This window comes from Mandrillus leucophaeus, unplaced genomic scaffold (assembly GCF_000951045.1).
Source record: "Mandrillus leucophaeus isolate KB7577 unplaced genomic scaffold, Mleu.le_1.0 Scaffold251, whole genome shotgun sequence".
NCBI lineage: Eukaryota > Metazoa > Chordata > Mammalia > Primates > Cercopithecidae > Mandrillus > Mandrillus leucophaeus.
The window spans coordinates 2,656,226-2,672,718 of record NW_012102599.1 but is presented as its reverse complement, the minus strand read 5'-3'; the positions used below and the strand labels follow the sequence as shown (position 1 = coordinate 2,672,718).

At 38.8% G+C, this 16,493-nt stretch overlaps 1 protein-coding gene across 1 annotated transcript in view; it reads left to right on the top strand.

Moving 5' to 3' along the window:
* The window catches only part of PDS5A (PDS5 cohesin associated factor A), a 159,814-nt gene that overhangs the window by 122,906 nt on the left and 20,415 nt on the right, over positions 1–16,493 (top strand). The window contains exons 26-28 of the mRNA XM_011983585.1: positions 12,472–12,604; positions 13,146–13,265; positions 16,357–16,419. Of these exons, the coding sequence (XP_011838975.1) occupies positions 12,472–12,604; positions 13,146–13,265; positions 16,357–16,419 (316 nt within the window). The remainder of the gene's footprint in view (positions 1–12,471; positions 12,605–13,145; positions 13,266–16,356; positions 16,420–16,493) is intronic.

The window sequence follows — 16,493 nt, the reverse complement described above, 5'->3', positions numbered from 1 at the left end:
CCTTCTACACTTGACAGCCTCTGGTAACCACCCTTCTACTCTCTGCCTGTATAAGATCTTCATTTTTATTTTATTTTACGTTTTTAATGAGACAAGTTCTTATTCTACCCCCAGGCTGAAGTGCAGTGGTGTGATCAGGGCCTATTGTACCCTGACCTCCTGGGCTAAAATAGTCTTCCACCTCAGCTTCCCGAGTAGCTGGGACTACATGTGCCACCATGACCAGCTAATTTTTATGTTTTTTGTAGAGATGGGGTCTCACTGTGTTGCCCAGGCTGGTCTCAAATTCCTGGACTCACGTGACCCTCCTGCCTCAGCCTCCCAAAGTGCTAGGATCTTCACTCTTTTAGTGCTCACAGAAAAAGTGCCTTCACTCTTTTAGTGCTCACATATGAGCGAGACCATGTGATATTTGTCTCTGCTTGGCTTATTTCACTGAGCATAATGACTTCAAGCTCTGTTCATGTTGCTGAAAATGACAGAATTTCATTCTTTTTTATGGATGAATAGTTTTTCATTGTGTGTGTATATATCCTACATTTTCCTAATTAATTTATCTGTTGAGGGACACTTAGGTTGATGCCATATCTTGGCTGTTGTGAATAGTGCTACAGTAAATATAGAAATGCATCTGTCTCTTAGATGTACTAATTTCCTTTCTTTTTTTTTTTTTTTTTTTTTTGAGACAAGTGTCACTCTGTTGCCCAGGCTGGAGTGCAGTGGCATTAATTTAACTCACTGTAACCTCTGCCTCCCACACTTCAAGCTATTCTCATGCCTCAGCCTCCCAAGGAGTTAGTACTACAGACGTGTACCACCACGACCAGCTAATTTTTGTATTTTTAGTAGAGACCGGTTTTCACCATATTGCCCAGGGTGGTCTCCAACTACTGGCCTCAAGTGATCCACCCACCTGGGCCTCCCAAAGTGCTGGGATTACAGGCATGAGCCACCGTGCCCGGCCAAGATATACTGAATGCCTTTATTTTGGATATATATCCAGCAGTGGGATTGCTGGATGATATGGCAGATCTGTTTTTGGGTTTTTTTGGTTTGGTTTTTTTTTTTTGAGAAACCTTCTTTTTTTTTCTCTCTCTCTCTTTATAGAGATAGGATCTTGTTATGTTGCCCAGGCAGGTCCTGAACTCCTGGGCTCAAGCAGTCCTCCCACCTTGGCCTCCCAAACTTCTGGGATTACAGGCATGAGCCACCACACCCAGCCTGGGAAACCATCATACTGTTCTCCATAGTAGCTTCAACATGGTGTCCCCACTGACTGGAGCACGAAATTATTCTGAACCTGGGAGGCGGAGGTTGCAGTGAGCCAAGGTCGCACCGTTGCACTCCAGCCTGGACAATAACAGCAAAACTCTGTCTTAAAAAAAAAATTTACTGCATTTCCTTCCATGACTTATAGTTTTAGCTCTTTAGTTAAGATCTTTGATCCATTGTAAATTCATTGCTGCAGGTGGTATAAGGTAAACATTCAGATTCATTATTTTGTTTGTGAATATCCAATTTTTCCAGTACCATTTGTTGAAGAGACTGTTCTTTCCCCAAAGATTGGTTTTGGCACCCTTGTCAAATATCAACTGACCGTATATGCAAGTGCTTACTTGAACGAAAGTTCAAGCACAATCAGTGCCCTGCTCTTTGTCCCCAGTTCATCCCAGGTGGTTCTGCCCATCTAGCACTCCCAGTGGTTCTCATGGGACAGGACTGGAGTGGGCTTCCCAGACTTGTGGAGAGCTCAGAGTTCCACCTCCAGTTCCCTCCTCTCATCTCAGAATTTCTAGGGAAATTGTGTGCAAGTAGTGTTCTGACAGTTTAGGAGATCAGGGTGGTGCAGTCTGAAATTGAACTGTTTCTCTTACCAGTGGTGGCATCACTCAGTTCTTCTCCTGCTTCTGGTGCATTAAAGATGGTATTCTTGTCTTAAATATTTTCTAGATGTTCTACCATCTTGCTGAAATCATTTCCATTTTTGTGTATCTTTAAACAGAATTTTTAAATTACCATGTAATTTGAAGTTCCAAATAATGTTTTTCATGGCGGGTGTGGTGACTCTCACCCGTATTCCCAGTTACTTGGAAGGCTGAGGTGGAAGGCTTGCTCGAGCCCAGGAGTGGAAGGCTGCAGTGAGCTCTGATCCAGCTACTACATTCTATCCTGGGTGACAGGAAACCCGGTCTGTTTTTTTTTGTTTGTTTAAGGTTTTCAAAATGTAGTTACATAACTTTATGGAAACTAGTAAGTTATTGTGTCAGAAACAATTTTTTTGTTAATTGTGTTAAATATATATAGCAAAATTTGCCGTTTTTAACCACTTTTAATCATACAGTTAAGTGGAGAAATGTCCAGTGACTTTGCCCTTTTATATTAATTGGGTTATCTTTTTGTTACTGAGTTGTAAGAGTTCTTTTTGTATTTGGGTATTTATCTCTTATCGGGTATATCATTTACATTCTTGATAGTATCCTTTGATGCACGAAAGTTTTCACTTTAATGAAGCCCAGTGTATTTTTTCTTTTGTTGCCTATACAGTACTTTTGTTATCATAATTAAGGAGCCAAATCCAAGTTTATAAACATTTTTTACTGTGTTTTTGGCCAGGCACAGTGGCTCACGCCTGTAATCCCAGCATTTTGGAAGACCAAGGCGGGTGGATCACCTGAGGTCAGGAGTTCGAGACCAGTCTGACCAACATGGTGAAACCCTGTCTCTACTAAAAATATAAGAAATTAGCTGTGTGTTGTGGCGAGCACCTGTAATCCCAGCTACTCGGGAGGCTGAGGCAGGAGAATCGCTTGAACCTGGGAGGCGGAGGTTGCAGTGAGCCAAGGTCGCACCGTTGCACTCCAGCCTGGACAATAACAGCAAAACTCTGTCTTAAAAAAAAAATTTTACTGCATTTCCTTCCATGACTTATAGTTTTAGCTCTTTAGTTAAGATCTTTGATCCATTGTAAATTCATTGCTGCAGGTGGTATAAGGTAAACATTCAGATTCATTATTTTGTTTGTGAATATCCAATTTTTCCAGTACCATTTGTTGAAGAGACTGTTCTTTCCCCAAAGATTGGTTTTGGCACCCTTGTCAAATATCAACTGACCGTATATGCAAGTGCTTACTTCTGGGCTCTCAATCCTATTTAATTTGTATGTCTGGCCTTATACCATGTAACTGTCATTACTGTAACTTTATAATAAGTTTCAGAGTTGGAAAGGCTGATTTCTGTTCTTTTTCAAGATTGTTTTGGCTTTTGATATTTCCTGTGAATTTTAGGTTGCATTTATCTATATTTCTAAAAAATTCCATTGTTCTTTGATAGGAATGGCATTGAATCTGTATATTGCCTTGGGTGATACTATCTTACCAGTATTAAGTCTTCTAATCTGTTAGCACAGGATGTCTTTGCATTTATTTAGGCCTTTAATTTTTTATTTTAATTTTATTTTATTTTATCTTATTTATTTTTCCAGCACTGTTCTGTAGTTTTCTAGGTATGGGTCTTTGTCTTCCTTGGTTAAATTTATTTCTAAACATTTTATTCTTGGCCAGGCATGGTGGCTCACACCTGTAATCCCAGCAATTTTGGGAGGCCGGAGCGGGAGAATTGCTTGGGCCTGGGAATTTGAGACCAGCCTGGCAGCATAGTGAGACTCTGTCTCTTTTTAAAAAATTAAACAGAAAAAAGAAAATGGGTTATTGATGTCTCCAGTTCTTATTAAGGCACTCTATTTCTCCCTTCAATTGTGTTGATTTTTTTGCTTCATAGATTTGGGGACTTTCTTGTTGTTTTGTATATATTTATTACAGTCACATTTTCTTGCTAGATTGACCTTTTATCAGTATAGTCCTTGTAGTCTCTTGTTAGCTTTTTGACTTTAAATCTGTTTTATCTAATAATAAAATAGCCACTTATTTCTACTGTTACATGAAATATCTTTTACATTAAAAGTAATTACTGGCCGGGCGCGGTGGCTCAAGCCTGTAATCCCAGCACTTTGGGAGGCCGAGACAGGGGGATCACGAGGTCAGGAGATCGAGACCATCCTGGCTAACACGGTGAAACCCCGTCTCTACTAAAAAATACAAAAAACTAGCCCGGCGAGGTGGCGGGCGCCTGTAGTCCCAGCTCCTTGGGAGGCTGAGGCAGGAGAATGACGTGAACCCGGGAGGCGGAGCTTGCAGTGAGCTGAGATCCGGCCACTGCACTCCAGCGTGGGCGACAGAGCGAGACTCCGTCTCAAAAAAAAAAAAAAAAAAAGAAGTAATTACTGATAAGGAAGGAGTTTTGCTAAATAGCTGTGTATTTTCTTCTTTTTTTTTTTTTGAGACAGAGTCTCGCTGTGTCACCCACGCTGGAGTGCAGTGGCGCCGCGCGATCTCTGCTCACTGCAAACTCCACCGCCTCCTGGGTTCACGCCATTCTCCTGCCTCAGCCTCCCTAGAAGCTGGGACTACAGGCGCCCGCCACCACGCCCGGCTAATTTTTTTGTGTTTTTAGTACAGACGGGGTTTCACCGTGTTCATCAGGATGGTCTCGATCTCCTGACCTCGTGATCCACCCGCATCGGCCTCTCAAAGTGCTCGGATTACAGGCGTGAGCCACCGCGCCTGGCCTTAGCTGTGTATTTTCTGCATGTCTTGTTTTTTGTTAAATTCCTCCAGTTTTGCCTCTTTCTTTTGTATTTAGTTGACTTTTTTGTGGTGAACCTTCTGACTTATCTTTTGTAAAATTTTTAGCTATTTCATTAGGTTTTAGATCACAGCTGACACCTCAAATTTATAACAACCTATTTCGAATAATAGTAAATTTGTTTCAATAGCTTATGGACGCATTGCTCCTCTACGTCTGTATTTTCCCTCCCTTTATTTTTTATTATCACAAATCACATCTTTATAGGCTATATTCCCATTTACTTAGATTTACAGTTACTGTTTTATGCATTTTCCTTTTATTTTTATTTTATTTATTTATTTTTTTTTGAGACAGAGTCTCACTCTGTTGCCCAGGCTGGAGTGCAGTGTCACAATCTCGGCTCATTGCAACCGCTGCCTTCCAGGTTCAAGCAATTCTCCTGCCTCAGCCTCCTGAGTACCTGAGATTACAGGTGCCCGCCACCAAGCCCGGCTAATTTTTGTATCTTTGGTAGAGACGAGGTTTCACCGTGTTGGCCAGGCTGGTCTCGAACTCCTGACCTCAGGAGATCCACCCACCTTGGCCTCCCAAAGTACTGGGATTACAGGCATGAGCCACCACGCCCAGCCGCATTTTCCTTTTAAATCATGTATGAAAAAAATGAGTTATGAGCCAAAGTACAATAATACTGTCTTTTAAATGTACCTATATGGTTACTTTCACCAGATTTACTTATTTCTTCTTGTGGCTTTAAATTACTATCTAGTGTTCTTTCATTTCAGCCTGATAGACTCACTTTAGCATTTCTCATACGACAGGTCTGCTAATGACAAACTCCCTTTGCTTTTGTTTATTTGGAAAATGTGTTGGTTTTGTATTTATTCTTGGACAAAGACAAATCTTATATAGGATATAAGATTCTTTAAAAAAAAAAAAAGATTCTCGGTTGACGAGTTGTTCGTTGACCCCATTCATCAACGGGGTTTTTTGTTTTTTGTTTTTATAGAACTTGAGGATGTCATCCCACCACTGCCTCTTGGCCATTATGGTTTCTGATGAGAAATCAGCTCTTATTCTTATTGAGGATCCTTTAACCTGAGTCACTTCCTTCTTGGCTGCTTTGAAGAGACCTTTATCCTTTATCTCTTTATCACATGTTCAACCATTTGACCCTAATGTGTCTCAGTGTGGGTCTCAGATTTCATCCTGCTTGGAGATCACTGAGTTTCTTGGATGTATAAATTCACATCTTTCATAAAATTTGCAAGTTTTTGACCATTATTTCGTCAAATATCTTTTCTGCCACTTTCTGTCTTTCCATTTGGGAATTCCATGATGTGTATGTTAGTATTTCTGATTGTGTCTTGCAGGTTCTTTAGATTTTGTTTTTCTTCATTCTCTTTTCTTTCTGTTCAGACTGAGTATTTTCAGTTGCCTTATCTACAGGTTTGCTGAATCTTTCTGCCTGCTGTAGTCTGCCATTGAATCCTCCTAGAGTGAATTTTTAATTTCAGCTGTTATACTTTTCTGTCCTGGAATTCCTGCTTGGTTCGTTTTAATTATTTCTGTCTCTTTATCAGTATTCTCTGCTTGTTCATACATATAATTATCTGTTTCTTTTATCTCATTGAGTATATTTAAGACAATTGATTTAATGTCTTTGACTAGTCACTCTAAAATCTGGGCCTCCTCAGGGTTAATTCCTAATTCTTTCTTCTCCCCTGTGAGTTAGTCATATTTGCCTGATTATGTGATTTGTAGTTTTTTGTTAGGAATTGGACATTTTAAGTACTATAATGTGATAACTCTAAAAATCTGGTTCTTCCCCTCTTTCTAGATTGCTTTTGGTTCTTGTAGGGCGCAGTCCACCATTCTGACTTTTCTAAACTACTTTCACAAAGTCTGTATTCCTTGTTTTGTGTAGGCCTTGAAGTTATAGTTCTGTTATCTTTATGGTCAGCCTGTGACCCTGACATAGATTCCCTTCACTGTTGAGATTCATCCCCTCTCCCATCAAACCAGGTGTTTACCTCCTGGTTGCTGGATCCCATGAGCTTCCAGAGTTCTGCACAGGTGATTATGATTGGTTTTTTCCAGCTTTCGTTTTGTTGTTGCAATTGATATCTGAAATTTCTTAACTCTGCCGTTTTTCTGACATCAGTAATAATTTATTTGAATTTGGAAAATCTTACTTAAATATAGCCTTTAATGTTTATTTAATTTTTTTTTTGCTCTGTCGCCCAGGCTGTAGTGCAATGGCGCCATCTCGGCTCACTGCAAGCTCCACCTGCCAGGTTCTCGCCATTCTCCTGCCTCAGCCTCCCGAGTAGCTGGAACTACAGGCACTGGCCACCATGCCCGGCTAATTTTTTGTATTTTTAGTAGAGATGGGTTTTCACTGTGGTCTCCATCTCCTGACCTCGTGATCCGCCCGCCTCGGCCTCCCCAAGTGCTGGGATTACAGGCATGAGCCACCGCGCCCGGCCACCTTTAATGTTTAATGATTACCTTTCTCCTTTATTGATATTCAGTAAGATAAAATTGAAAATGAATTCATTAAGAAGAAAATAATTATTCATAATTATACCCCCTAAAAGCCCATCATTGCTATTAACAGTTTGGTCTGTATCTTTCAACACTTTTTCTTCTTTATATGTTCATACTTCCTTAACAAATATTTATAGAGTACTTTCGATGTGCCAGGTATGCTAGGTTCTTGGGCTGTGAGGTTATGTAATATGAGTATCATATATATTCCCTTAAGGTTTACAATCTAATGGAAGATGAAGAAGGGTGAAGAGGTGGTTACAATATGGTATGTGATATATGCTCTGCTGTTGTGGGAGTACCTAGAATAGGCACATAATCACACTTGGAGGGAGTCAGAAGTTAGAGGAGGAAGGAAAAATAATCTGTAGAGCAGAACTTCTAGTAGTGTAGACTTCAAACATATCACTGCTGGAAAGAACAGAGAATCAGAAAACGACCTAGAGGAAGAATATTGGAGGTCAAGGAGCAGCAGTTTGGAAAAATGATCAGGAACCCGCTAACTTTCATTGGCTTTTTATTATATGTTAAGTGTACTGGAAATATTAACCTCATTTATTCTTGAGAACAATGGGATAATTACTGTTGTTCCCATTTTATTTTTGTTTTTGTTTATGTTTTGAGATGGAGTCTTGTTCTGTCGCCCAGGTTGGAGTGCAGTGGTGTGATCTTGGCTCATTGCAACCTCCGCCTCCCAGGTTCAAGCAATTCTCCTGCCTTAACATCCCGAAGTAGCTGGGACTACAGGCATGCACCACCATGCTCGGCTAATTTTTGTATTTTTTTAAAGAGATGGAGTTTCACCATGTTGGCCAGGCTGGTTTCAAACTCCGGGCCTCAGGTAATCCACCCGCTTCGACCTCCCAAAGTGCTGGGATTACAGGTGTGAGTCACCGCACCCATCCCGTTGTTCCCATTTTACAAATGAAGATACCAGCAAGGGTAAAGTCACACAGCTAATAAGTGTCCTTTGAATTTAACAACAAACTGTATTTATTTGCTTACTGGTTGGAAAAATTGTTTAAAATGTGTTTAGCAACAAAGCACTCACTGATAACCTTGGCAGGGGCAGCTGTAGTAAAGCAATGCAGAGGAAAGCCAAATTGCCAAAAGATAAGGAATACATATCATTTAGACAAATCTTTTTTAAAAATTGGCTATGAACTGGGGAGGAAGAAGGCAATGGAAAATATTTAAGGAGCCAGGGGATAAAGTGTGGTTGTAGGTAAAAGAAACGATGGTAATAAATGAGGTGAGGACTTCTAAAAGAAGAATTTGTGAGGCGGTGGGATCTTAAAGATAGATAAAGGGAAGGCCAGGAAATAAAAATAATTTTCCAGGACTGCTGTTAAGTAGTTGAGGAGGTCTCATCTAATGACTTAGGCTTCTAAATGATAAAGGAGCAGAGTCTACTGGTAGGTGAGGGTGATAGAATTAGATATGAGTAGTGTAAAGATTGGAAACAGCTGCTGTGAAGAAGTAGCTAAAAATCCTGGTGACACATAGGATAGCTGGCTAGCATAAAGTACCAAGTTAAAAATTTTAAATTTATAATTATATCAAGCTTCTCAGCTACATGGTTTTTCTGTAGCATTAAACAATTCTAAATATAGCTGTCAAGAAGCCAAAGACTTGGATTGTTCTTGAGTTTTTCAAAGCAAGTGTACCAGAAGAAAAATTGGTAAGAGAGTTGACACTGTTTTCAAAAAAGTGATTAAAATGTTGAGAGGTCATGACAAGAGGATTATTTGAGTCCAGGATTTCAGGACCAGCCTGAGCAACATAGCAGGACCCTATCTCTACAAATAGTTTTTTTGAATTGACTTGGTGTTTTAACATGTGCCTGTAGTCCCAGCTACTCGAGAAGCTGAGGCAGGAGCATCGCTTGAGCCCAGGAGGTAGGCTGCAGTGAATTTATAATTTCACAGGTGAACAATTTCTAAAGATTAACCAAGTCTAGGAATGTCTGAGGCAGTGAAATGTCTTAGGCAAAGAAAATTTACCAGGATTGGAACCACCAAAGAATTAGGAAATCGTGTTGAGTAGGTTGCCCAGAAAATAGGCAGGACTTAAAGATGGAGTCGAGGAAAAATGTCATCCAGAAACTAAATGAACACAAGGAACATAGGGAAGCTGATAAGTTGACAAGGAGAGGATGGTAGAAGCAGCCAAATGGCACAAGCTTCCTTGGAGTAATTGTACATAAACATGAAAGAATAACTGGAATCAGCATTGGGGATGATAGAAGCTGAACCCACTCTCTGACCGTGAGTATGCATCATCTAATAGAATGAGCAGTTACAACTTTAGGGGAATGCAAGGCAAGCTTTCTTGGAGTGGGGGTATGGTTTCAGTTATGGCAAAAAGGTGAAGTGAGCATTCATTGAAGTTTCTTTTTGGGGGGAAAGTATATTCCAGAGAGCTCAGTGAAAAGACATTGAGATGGAGAGGAATTAGCTCCTTTGGATAAGGCAAGAAGAAGCAGAGGATTATGGGAGTCTGTGTACTTCGTAGGATGGGTAAACATTAATGATTACATTTCTTGGGCAGTATTGAGGATGCAGAAGTGAGACACGGCCCCAGGGTTTTCATCATATTCTAATTTCACAAAATGCCATTTTAATGTCTATTTTATATTGTTTTATAATACGTTTTGTTTTGTATTGTTTTGTGTCCTGTTTTAAACGTAACATTATATTGAACAGCTTCCAACTACTAAAATTTCTTGAGTCAATTGGTTCATGTTAGGTAGCACATTAGTCTCAGCATGTTTGCATAAAATTAAGGTGGAATTGGCGTTCTTATCACAAAACAATCATACTTTTTTCCAGTTACTTCAAGGAATAAATTCTCTATTATGTTGATGTGCATTCAAGTATTTTATATATATACTAATGTTTAAAACCTTATTGCAAGATTTTTTTGTTACAACTTTTTAAAGAAACGCTGCATAGGAATGCTTCCTCACCTTATCCCCTAAAACTGAGAGTAATCCTAACCCTATACTTTTGTGAAAAGGGATCAAACAAATCTTCAAGTTAATAGAAACTCAACAGAATTCTGACCTAAGAGTTAAGGAAATGACTTCAGTGTTTACATAAATAAATAGAATCCTCAAACCTGTAGAACCGATGTGTTCAGTGTTGCCACCTTTGTCTAGTACATAGTTACTCAGATAATGTTTATTATATTTATTTTGTGTATTTTTGTTAAAAGTATAAAGGCAGACCTGGTTCTAATCCTAGCTCCATCTTTTTATCTCTGTGACCCTAAACAGGTAACGCCTCAAAAAAAATACTCAGACAGCCAAGCATGGTAGCTTACACCTGCAGTCCCAGCACTTTGTGAGGCCAAGGCGGGTAGATTGCTTGAGCCTAGGAGTTCAAGACAGTCTGGGCAACCTGGCGAAACCCCAGCTCTATAAAAATTAGCCAGACATAGTGGCGAACGCCTATAGTCCCAGCTACTCAGGAAGCTGAGGTAGGAGGATAGTGTGAGCCCAGGACACCATGGCTGCTGGGGCTGTGATCACGCCACTGCACTCCAGCCTGAGAGGCAAGCAAGACCCAGTCTTAAAAGACAGACAAAAAAAAAATAGGTTCTATATATAATGGTGATGATTTTTCATATTCTTTATAGAGTTATGAGGATTATATGACGGTAAAGTGCTTAGCCTAATGCTTATTAGATAGTAAGCACTCATTAAATATTTGCTAATTTTTATTATATGTGTTGTTATTCATTATTCTGCTCCTTTCTTTGATCAGGATTCTAGCAGCTATCCAATATCTTAACTAGAGTTGACAACTCTTTGCCAAAGTTAATAAATACTATTGAAACAATCAACTATCATTTAAGCCATTAAGCTAAAAAACTAATGCATGCTACAGTAGTCTCTTAAAACAGTTACGTGGAATGTAGGAAAAGAAACTTTTACAGAGTATCATCAAATAATTTCTCCCCTGTTGATGCAGTAATGTAGTAGTCATGTCACTGCCTGAAAATCCTGGGATCTTTATAAAAACAGGCCCCATTTCCAGATTTGTCTATTTAAGTTCTCCAAGCAATTCTGATGTTCAGCCTGATTTGGGGTTCACTTTCACTTGGAAATTCAAATGTTCCCTTCAGACACAATGTGTTAAATGAATATACATGTGTTAAATGAATATACATGTGTTAAATGAATATACAGTGACAAGTGTAGAATAGCAAAAGTGGTTTGAGATTGTGACTCCTTAATTGAGTGGCTGAGTACCACACACATCAGCCTCATAGCACATGCAGTTTAGATTTGTTTCTCAGCAGAACTGCATACCAATTGTAGAACTTCTGCATAGCTTATAAATAATCAAAATACCAAGACTGCTGTGTGTTGATTTGCTCATCATTGCTGGGTGTTAAGATACATTGGATTATCTAAACTTATCTATAGGGTGAACCTGTGTTTTCTTCTGAGAGGGTGTCACTTTTTTGTCCAGGCTGGAGTGCAGTGGTGTGATCGTGGCTCACTGCAGCCACAAGTGATCCTCCCACCGCAGCCCTGCAAGTAGCTGGGACTACAGGCACCCACCACCATGCCCAGCTAATTTTTGTATTTTTTTGTAGAAATGGGGTCTCACGGGGTCGGTCTCGAATTTCTTGTTTTGTTTTTTTTCCATTTGAGACGGAGTCTCACTCTGTCACCCAGGCTGGAATGCAGTAGCGCAGTCTTGGCTCACTGCAAGCTCCGCCTCCCGGGTTCATGCCATTCTCCTGCCTCAGCCTCCCAAGAAGCTGGGACTACAGGCGCCTGCCACCACGCCCATCTAATTTTTGTATTTTGGGTAGAGACAGGGTTTCACTGTGTTAGCCAGGATGGTCTCGATTTCCTGACCTCGTGATCCGCCTTCCTTGGCCTCTCAAAGTGCCCGGATTACAGGCATGAACCACCATGCCCGGCCTCGAATTTCTGGTTTCAGACAATCTACCCACCGCAGCCTCCCAAAGTGCTGAGGTTGTAGGCATGAGCCACCATGTCCAGCTAGGGTGAATCTTTATATGCCTTATGAAACTGTCAGAATTTCTCATATTAAGCTATGTTTTCATTTTTTATATATTATTTTATGCTTTGATTTTCCATTTGAATAGAATATTATTAATAGGATAATAACATGTACTAGTCATTAAAGTTGATCATTTTACTTTATTTTATTCAGACAACAGAAATTCCTGTTAACATATTTATTGCTTTAAGCTAAAGCATCTGTCTATATCTAGTCTCTTTAATGTGTTTACATTTAGGTGCCTATGGTTCATGCTTGAAGTTTTAATGACAAAGAATGAAAACAATAGCCATGCCTTTATGAAGAAGATGGCAGAGAACATCAAGTTAACCAGAGATGCCCAGTCTCCAGATGAATCCAAGACAAATGAAGTAAGATGAGTCTTAGGCCAGTGGATGTTAAGATGTAATAGAAAAATATATTGTCCCACTTTTTTTTTTTGGGGGGGGGGCCATACATAATAATTTAAGTTTTAGAATGTTTACAAAAGTAAATGAATAGTTTTTATTGCACTTCATTACAAGTGAATTTTATTTCAAGAATCTTTAGTGCTCTGAAAAGACATTATAACCTTAGATCTAGAGGATAAGAATAAAATGTACAACTATGCTATTTTACAAACTTACAGTAAGAGTTACAGACAAATGCTTGTTCTTTTTGTGTGCTTTCTTTGGGTTGGTTCATTCATTTGTTATTTTCCATGCATATTGGCATTCATGTTAAATTCATATAGAGGGATTTTTCTTTACCAGAAGGCTGCATAAACAATGCTGAACAGAAATATGGAATGTTCAAGGAATAAATAACAACCACAGTATCCTTCTTCTAACTCTAATGTATACATTTAGTGGAATTGGTAATTGTGATTATTTGCAATATTAAAAGTTATATATGATTCGTTTTCTTCCCTAGAAACTGTATACAGTATGTGATGTGGCTCTCTGTGTTATAAATAGTAAAAGTGCTTTGTGCAATGCAGATTCACCAAAGGACCCAGTCCTCCCAATGAAATTTTTTACACAACCTGAAAAGGTAATTTTCTTCCTCTCATTTTTCCTACCACACTAAACTGATTTAAATTTCAGTTACCATCAACCATTGTGGCAAATACTGAATTGTCTTGACTACAGAGTAAAAAAAGAAAATCAGAGTTTATCAAAGAATGGGAGATTGTCTTACACAGCCCTGAACATTATTCTGCCTTGAACAGAAGACTACAAATATTGTTGATCTTATGTTTATTCTAGGAATTTCTAGCATTAGAGTTTTCAGATTTTTAAAATTATTTTAATCTCATTTTATTGAAACGTATTTTTGCAGACAAAAATTTTTAATATTTGGCACACCGTAAGGAGGGACAAGTTCCCTCCTCTAAGCCTCAATTTCTTCATCTTTATAATGCAGATGTTAATAATACATATGGACAATTACTAATATCTAGGTTTATATGAAGAGTTCATCACATAAAACCATTCAATAAATGGTGTTATTAATTAATATACAGTGTATCTATTCTGCTTTCAGCAGGTTGTTTCCTATGTAAGTAAAATTTTCAGGTAACCCAGGTTCTGTTAAGTATTTCCAGCTAATTTGGATTTTTTAAAGCTTTTATTTATTTCCTGCTTTTAGGTAGTATTTTAAACTTGTTTAACTTTCTCCTGTAAATGTATATATATATGCCTCAGTAATGACCCCTTTAGAGCAGTGATTCCCAACCTTTTTGACACCTGGGACCAGTTTCATGGAAGACAATTTTTCCACAGAGAAATTGAGGTGGGGAGATGGTTTCAGGATGAAACTGTTTTACCTCAGGTCATCAGGCATTAGTTAGATTCTCATAAGGAGCACACAACCTAGCTCCCTCGCATGCATAGTTCACAGTAGGGTTTGTGCTTTTGTAAGAATCTCATGCTGCCATTGATCCGACAGGAGGCAGAGCTCAGGTGGTAATGCTTGCTGGCCAGCCACTTACTGCCTGCTGTGCATCCCAGTTCCTAACAGGCCGCAGACCCATGACCTATAACCCATACTGGTCTGCGGCTCGTGGGTTGGAGACCCCTAGCTTAGAGAATTCTCCAAATGCACATTCCAAGAAATAAACGGAGCTTCCTACTTTGAATGCCGTACTTTACTAAAAGTTTGCTAAAATGTAATGATTTTTATTATTTAGTATTAAACACTTAACTGTGCCTTGCTTTTGATAGAAATAATGAGAATTGCAAAAGTATACTCTCTAATTGAATCCACTGATCTGTATAAAATTTTGTTTTGTTTTGTTTTTGTTTTTGTTTTTGTTTTTGTTTTGTTTTGTTTTGTTTTGTCTCTGTCACTCAGGCTGGAGTGCAATGGCTTGATTTTGGCCCACTGCAGCCTCCAACTCCCTGGCTCAAACAGTCCTCCTACCTCAGCCTCTCAAGTAGTTGTGACTGCAGGCGTGTGTCACCACACCTGGCTAATTTTTTAACTTTTTTGTAGAGAGGTGGTTTCATCATGTTGGCCAGGCCTCAAACTCCTGGGCTCAAGTGATCAACCCACCTCCAGCATCCCAAAGTGCTGGGATTACAGGCATGAGCCACCATGCCCAGCCTGTAAAATGCTCTTAAGTGAGCTGTTGAATTAAAATTAATCCTGTTGTTGACCAAGGACCATCATGAATAGAATAATACCTGAATAGAATCTTCGTAACAGTGGTGATACCATCATCAAGAATTAAATTCCTGCATGTCACTACACCTGTCTGGCCTCATAAATAACAATTTTTGTGGTTTTTTTTCTTTTGATATTTTCTGTGTTGTAGTGTTTTAGTCTTCTTAATAGTAACTTAGGTTTTTCTGTTTTCAGTATGCAGCATTCCTTATTTTTCTAACATGTTGCTTTCAATGTGTTATAAATTCATAAACACTAGAAAACTAGGTTTGTGAAGTTAGTGAACCTAGTGAAGCTATAGTATATCTTTATGAATGAAGTGAATGAACTTTGGTACACAGGTTTCTTGATGTTTATTTTAGCTGCATAGAAGACTGTGCAAAAGAAATGATACGACTTTGCCTAGCACACATGACAAAACTGTGATTTCCTCACAGGCACACTTTGTTCTTTCCTACTTCTGTGAAGGTAAATTTAATACAATTAAAAAATATTTTTTAATGGGATTACTTAAAACTTATTTATATTTCCTGAGTTTAGTAGCTGGTTTTGCTTCACTGACACAACGTTGTGGTTTATTTGTTTGCCATTTTCAGATATTAAGCAGGAAGAGGCATCAAGAGATCAAGTTTGAACTCCTAATTTGTATATAGATAACAACTCTCAAAGTGCTATCATTTTCCACATTTCGTTTAAATCGTTTATTTACTTGTTAATATCACAGCTGTCAACATAATTCACTTAATTGTATTTTGACAGTTGGTCTACTTATGGTTCTAAGAAACAGTTTTATGTGTTTTTTGTTGTTGTTTTTGTTTGTTTGTTTGTTTGTGTTTTGAGATGGAGTTTCACTCTTGTCACCCAGGATGGAGTGCAATGGCACGATCTTGGCTCACCACAACCTCTGCCTCCCAGGTTCAAGTGATTCTCCTGCCTCAGCCTCCTGAGTAGCTGGGATTACAGGCGCATGCCACTCGGCCCGGCTAATTTTGTATTTTTTGTAGAGACGGGGTTTCACTGTTGGCCAGGCCAGGCATGTCTCAAACTCCTGACCTCAGGTGATCTGCCCACTTTGGCCTCCCAAAGTGATGGGATGAGGCTCACAGGCGTGAGTCACCACACCCAACCCAAGTTTATGATGTGGTGGAATTCAATGAATAAATTTAACGAATAAACTGCATTGAACCATATGAAAACATGGGTGTGCTTTATTTATGGTGTGATTTAGGAAATTTATCTTTGACATTTGCCTAAGTGTGTGTGCCATCAGTTTAATTTAAAGCTGGACTTATGGTATGGCTTGTTAAATGTTTTGTTTGTTTGACGAACTGGTATATGTGTTAGCACAAGTATATTTATTATTGCAAGGCACAATACCTAAAAAACCTTATTGGAATAATTAAAATACTCATGTTCCCTTTGACTGATGTTTCTTTTTTCTTTTTCTTTTTTCTTTTTTTTTTTTTTTTATTAATAGGACTTCTGTAATGATAAGAGTTATATTTCAGAAGAGACAAGAGTACTTCTGTTAACAGGAAAGGTATTATGTACTTAATAATTTTGAGATCTTTGTTTCATGTGTATATTGCTTCTGCTATTCCTAGAAATACCTTT